We start from the raw sequence: 6325 nt of genomic DNA on the forward strand, positions 1-6325 counted from the left end.
ATGACAGAAGTCCTCCACTCACCCTCTTCATTATCATCTTCATCTTCTTTAGAAGCCCATGACCCAACATTATATCATCATCTAAATCAAGATTCTGAACGAGGGTTTTTTAGGTTTACAGAATCTGAAGAACATAATGACAATGATAATGTGAATGACAGCACGAATAGTAATCAGTTATCTTTATTAGCACTTTTGTTAACTTTGTTTAGGAAATCAATTCGGGGTTCATCAAATAGTGAGGCTAATTCCAACAAGAACATGGTGGCAGAAGAAAGGTTGGATCTTTCTGGTATGGATATTGGGTGGCCCACTGATGTGCGCCACGTGGCACATGTCACTTTTGACAGTTTTAATGGGTTTATTGGTTTACCTGTTGAATTTGAACATGAAGTCCTCAAGAGAGCCCCTAGTGCCAGGTACACTATTTTAAATTACATTTATTTATTTTTTTGTATATTCGTGCTCATGGATTATGTATATGTATGAATGTATGTATATTGAAATTGATGGGTATTTTAATTTAAAAAGTTTGAAGATTTCATCTGCGTATTTCGATTTCTATATCATATGCGGTTGATCTATTTACATGTTGGGATGATTCTTGTTTGGTGATAATCACGATTATGATTCTTAAAGTATCTTATCATGTTATTGTATGCATGTATATTTAATGTGATGATTTTTCTTGATGGTTTTTTTTAGCTTAATTTATTTTTTTTTTATTCCAAATTAGTTCTTGAATTTTCTTATTCATATGCTTAAAATATCGCATAAACAAAAAAACTGCTGTTTAAATTTATTTACACTTGGAATGATTCTTGTTTTTGAATAATAATGCTTGCAAGAGACATGATATAGATAATATATACATATATATTGTTCTCTATTAAGGCTGCCCAGGTAGTATTTACTAAGATATATGCTGCCTAACCTGGTTATACATTGACCATCATAAATGAATCAGACCATCATAACATTGCCTAGTGGTTAGCATCAGGATATCCTCACAAGAGGTCTCGGGTTCAAATCTCACTAGCAACTCATCTTGAACTGCCTAGGGAAAGGGTCGAAGATAACCTGGTTAGGCTGCGTATGTGTGATTAAAAACACTTAAACTCCACGAGTAGTATCCTGAACAGAGGAAACTTACAAGAATTTGTTTGCATTGGTAAAGATGTGTCCTTTGTTCCAACAAAATAGGCAGTTTGGATCTTGTTTTTGGATTTCCTATTCATCTATATGATAAAGATAATATGGTATTGTGTAAGATTATACTAGATGTTAATATTGTGGTCGATCTTAATAATGTGAGGCTTGTGTTGATCTATAAGGTCTATCTGAAGTCCTGATATAATCAACTTATGCACAGTAACATTTTATTCATGAGAAGCTAATACATAAATATAAAGAAATTTCAAAACTTTGCTTATCTTTTTTATTTATCATACATCTCATTTCTTTGTTATCTTTAAAAATTGGTTTGTTTCAATATGTAGTGCTTCTGTGTTTGGTGTTTCAACCGAATCAATGCAGTTGTCATATGACTGTAGAGGAAACAGTGTACCAGTTATACTCATTCTTATGCAAGAGCGTTTATACATTCAAGGTGGCCTGCAGGTATATATATGTTAATCATTCACTTCAAATCAAGATTTTTTGCAATGAAATGACCTTATCAAACCCTGTTTGTATTTACTTATTTAAACATCTAAACCCTGTTTGACCTACCTGAAATGACCCGTTCATATTCAAATAGGTCAACATTGTCATCTTTAAAAATGGTACACATATAATGGTCTTTATTTGCAACATATAAGACCACAATTTGTGTGTAGGCTGAAGGTATTTTCAGAATTAATGGAGACAACAACCAAGAAGAGCATCTGAGAAATGAGTTGAACCATGGAGTGGTTCCTGATGGTACCGATGTGCACTCGTTGGCGGGCCTTATAAAGGTAAGTAATTAGTATCGTAATTATACTTAATTTTGTAATTATAAATATTAATAAAGTTTATGATTTGATTGTATGCAGGCTTGGTTTAGAGAACTGCCAACTGGGGTATTGGACCCACTTGCACCTGAGCAGGTCATACAGTGTCAGACAGAAGACGACTGTTTCGCCCTTTTCCGTCTTCTACCACCAACCGAAACCGCCCTGCTCAACTGGGTTGTCAACTTGATGGCTGATGTTGTTCAACATGAACATATCAACAAGATGAATTCACACAATATTGCAATGTGTTTTGCCCCAAATATGACCCAGGTTTGTATATATGAACTTGACATGTTCTTAGTTTGACACTTCTGAAGATATTGTACCAGCCATTTGACTTTGACTTACTTTTTTGTGTGCAGATGGCGGATCCGTTGAACGCATTGATGTATGCTGTTCAAGTAATGAACTTTCTAAAATCGCTCATCACGAAAACCCTTCGTGAACGTGAGGATCATATTGTCGAGTCGTACCCACCCTCGCACAATGATGAAAATGAAGAATCTGATGGACCCGAGCTCTGTGTATGGTCTGTTCAGTCTCAGTCAATTAGTCTAGAAAAAACAGAGCTTTAGTTGAGAACAGCAAAGGGATGAGCAATCTAAGCTCGATAAACGACACACAAAATGAAAGGGTTGAAGCATGGCGTTGATTTGAATGAAAAAGGTACAATGGGTTGTTTTGAGTTTTTTTTTTTTTTTTTTTTAACTTTTTTTGTTTCTGCATAGATTTCTTTTTTTGATCATTTCGATTGTGAAGTTACTTACTACAAAACCAAGTAATAATCTTTGAATTTGGTGTTAATCTCTGTGCATTTTCTTGTTATTGAAAACATTCTGGTAAATTTATTGTGTTTGAGATTGTACTATGATTTATGTTTAATCCTATACGCGGTTACTATCGCTCATTTGTTAAAACATTTAGTAATATTTCTGAGATTTCCTAATTAATAGCATCTTCAACCCCTATGACTAATTCCGTTACTCAAACAATTGTAATGCTTGCCTTGAATACATCTCTAATAACCCTTAATCCTAAACGAATTTCGAACACAAACCTCACTTAATAATGCATTAATGAAAAACCCTGAAATACAACTATATATACATGAGTTCAGAAAGTTTATCCATTTGTACATGTGAAGTTCCTAATTGCGATATATACGTTGTGTGTCTAATTAGTAATTAGTACCTAGCTTATGGTAGCTTTTAAATTATTATAAACTTGCATTAGCAATGAATGGTGATATAAAGCTTCTAAAAAAACAACAAACAATCCTGCAAACTTGGGTCATATAGTATGTTTGGTTAAACTTTTGCAACAACAACAACAATGAACAATCCTGCAAATTTGTATACCCAATCATATATGGATCACGTAACACAAGCTCTTATTTTGGTTTTTCGATCTTGAACCAGAAAAGATGATCATTTGAGGGACTTTAGAAGCAAGTACCTAATTTTTAATGAATCTTCAATCTAGAAGCTCTTCAGTCTTTTTGTCATTGGATAAAAGATATCATCCAAGGGCACTAAGGCCAGTTACCGTTCCAGCTACAACTGCATAGTTCCTGTGTATACCTGTTGATACTCCTTTGGGGTGAACGGGTGCATTTGCTTTTGCTTCAGCTGCCAAACCACTCGTATTTGCTGCTGGTTGCGTTTCTGCTGGTTGAGGTCCCTGAAAAGTCAACCAAAAAGGTCAAAGATGAATAGATGATGCATGCATAGCCATTGTTGTTATTTGTAACTTGAATGAACTTAACATTTTTTTTATGTCCCAGTTTGCATTACAGAAACAGTGATAACTGAGTTATGAGTGATTTATAGACTGATCAAGACATGAAAGTTTTAACTTTTCAGTGCATGATAGTTTGGGTTTGGTTGACCGGAAACACCTCTTATCCAAGAAATTTATAGAATTTATAATATTTATGTTAAATGTTAAATTCCATGATCAGATAAGTTCTAATAATACTGATTTAGGGTGAACCAATGCATTTTAAAAACACACTGACAACTTTCATGTCATTTGACTGTTTCCAAGTAAGCTCCTCTTTTCACCCATTATTAGAAATAAAACATAACCTGAATCTACAAATTCATGAACATATGGATTGAAACGGTCACCAGCTCTAAGAGACAAATAAACTAATGTGTCGTAACTCTTGACCAATTAGTTTTCTCATATGGTACTTCACCGTAATTCAAAAGCATCATCTTAAGTTTCAAACCTTGACATTTTAATGGATGGATCACCTTAAATGCTACAAAAAATGTTTTCGACTCTAGCCTACTCGATTATAAAGAGACAATTAACTACTTGCTTCAGAAACAGGTATTACCTACTATCTAGAAACAAAAGACATAGCATAGTCCAATAAAAAAAATGCTTCAAAAGTGTTCTAAAACTTATACTTTGTACTCAATTAGTAGAAACCAATTTACATACATAGGTATAGTTATGTAACTAATTGAAGGACTAAGAAATAGATCGAGTGAAATCTATGAGTACATACGTGTCACTAGCAACAAAGTGATTCGTGTCTAATCCAAGAGTATTAAAAGCAGACAAAGGTTCGTAAGCCAACCAACCGACTAACTATAAGATTCAAAACTAAACAGATAAAAAAAGTGAGTTATAGTTAAAGCACAAATGCACAACCGTGAAGATTAATCGCCTAAGACCAATCCCAACCATGACGCCGTCATGGGTATTTCCTCAGCGCCACATCAGCTTTCTCTCTCCAACTTACTCAACACTTCCTCTCATAACACTCCCATAACTCACCATTACCAACCATTACATACTCACTCACCATTACATACCCCACAAAATAAATTAAATAAATTAAGATACAAGTTGTATATGCTGTGTGTACAAGTAAACAAAGCACAAAAGTAGGAGAGAGAGTGTTTGATTCGTCCTCGTTTATGCTTATATATGATTTGGTACAGGGCGAATGTCGAGGGAAAAGTGAGGGCGGACTGAGGGCAAGGGAATGCCATTGGTGTCCTCCCATGAAGGGTTTGATGACACTCTCCAGCACATGCCGCTGGGAGTGGTCTTAACTGTTTGTTCTCAGCACGTACGTAAAAACAAACAGAAATTAAAATGAATAATTTAATGTCAAGGTGATTAACAGTCAATGTACTCGTTCGAGTGTTTCCTCCTAATCCAAAAGAAAATTAACTCAATTATATCTTCCTAACTAGTAAACTTTCAGATACGCATAAACAAACACGAACACGTATCAATTTGTATATAGTTAATGATTATCTATATGTAAGTACATAGTATCATTCGCATATAATCAAACACGAATACGTATTTAAGAATGTGCATCGGAGCTCAGAATTTAAATTAAGAGGCTTGTGATTCGTAATCGAACTGTTGGAATCAAAATGTAGATGAGCCTAATAAATATCATCTAATTGCATGGATCGTTAACTTCGACATGAATAAACATCGATTATACAGATTTGTTGCGGAGAGAAGATTGTTAATCTGAGATAGATCGAGAAATGGAAGGAGGTTTTGGGTTTAAAATGGGGACTTCAAGTAGAGAAGCTTATGGTGATCTCATGAATACAACTCTGACACATACACCTTTGGATTGGGCTTTTGGCCCGAATTTACTCATCAATACAACTCCAACTTTAGTGTCTGTGTTTTTTTTTTTTTTTTTTTATTATTTTAACCCTAGTATCCAACTTTTTGAACCGACTAATCTCGGGGCGACTATCCGCTTTGCGAGCAGGCCGGAGTCAATTAAAAGAGTGACTAAAATACTTATCTATATTCAAGTATATATTTTTTTTTAATTTGTGCATAATTTAATTTTGAAGTGTAGGAATTAATAACTCAATCAAATAAGTTTTTAAACACAACCATATGCACACACACGACGGCTCTATTGAGTCGACATCAATCGTCGATTTATTGGCGACTTGACTGACTTTTAGAGCCTAAATTAAATTCCAGGCATGATTTAAAATCCATGGAAATTTGATTCTACCATTTTCATGGCGTCTGTTATTATTTTTATTTTAGTTTTTTTTTTTTTTATAAAAAAAAAACTTTTTCCTACTTAAAGGCCGGAGGTCCTCTCGGAAGCAATCTCTTTATCCGTGGAATAAAGAGAGGGATAACTTTCTCTACTATTGAGAGTGTTTCACTCTGGGTGGAGAAATGACTTGTCTTTATTCTCGGATAGGGGAAGGATTATCTACATATCACCTCCCCCATACACCACTCATGTGGTATTGGGTTTTGTTGTTGTTGTTGTTGTTGTTGTTGTTGTTGTTGTGTATATGCACACACACATC

General features: G+C 34.5%; 1 protein-coding gene across 1 annotated transcript; it reads left to right on the top strand.

Annotated features, from left to right (window-relative positions):
• On the top strand, nt 1-2693 carry LOC139866547 (rho GTPase-activating protein 5-like). The gene is made up of 5 exons (XM_071854811.1): nt 1-419; nt 1500-1620; nt 1839-1958; nt 2037-2267; nt 2360-2693. The coding sequence occupies exons 1-5, from the start codon at nt 1-3 to the stop codon at nt 2570-2572; spliced, it is 1104 nt and encodes a 367-aa protein (XP_071710912.1). The 3' UTR covers nt 2573-2693.
• The last annotated feature ends 3632 nt before the right edge of the window (nt 2694-6325 follow it).

The sequence above is a fragment of the Rutidosis leptorrhynchoides genome, chromosome 1, assembly GCF_046630445.1.
Source record: "Rutidosis leptorrhynchoides isolate AG116_Rl617_1_P2 chromosome 1, CSIRO_AGI_Rlap_v1, whole genome shotgun sequence".
Classification (NCBI taxonomy): Eukaryota; Viridiplantae; Streptophyta; class Magnoliopsida; order Asterales; family Asteraceae; genus Rutidosis; species Rutidosis leptorrhynchoides.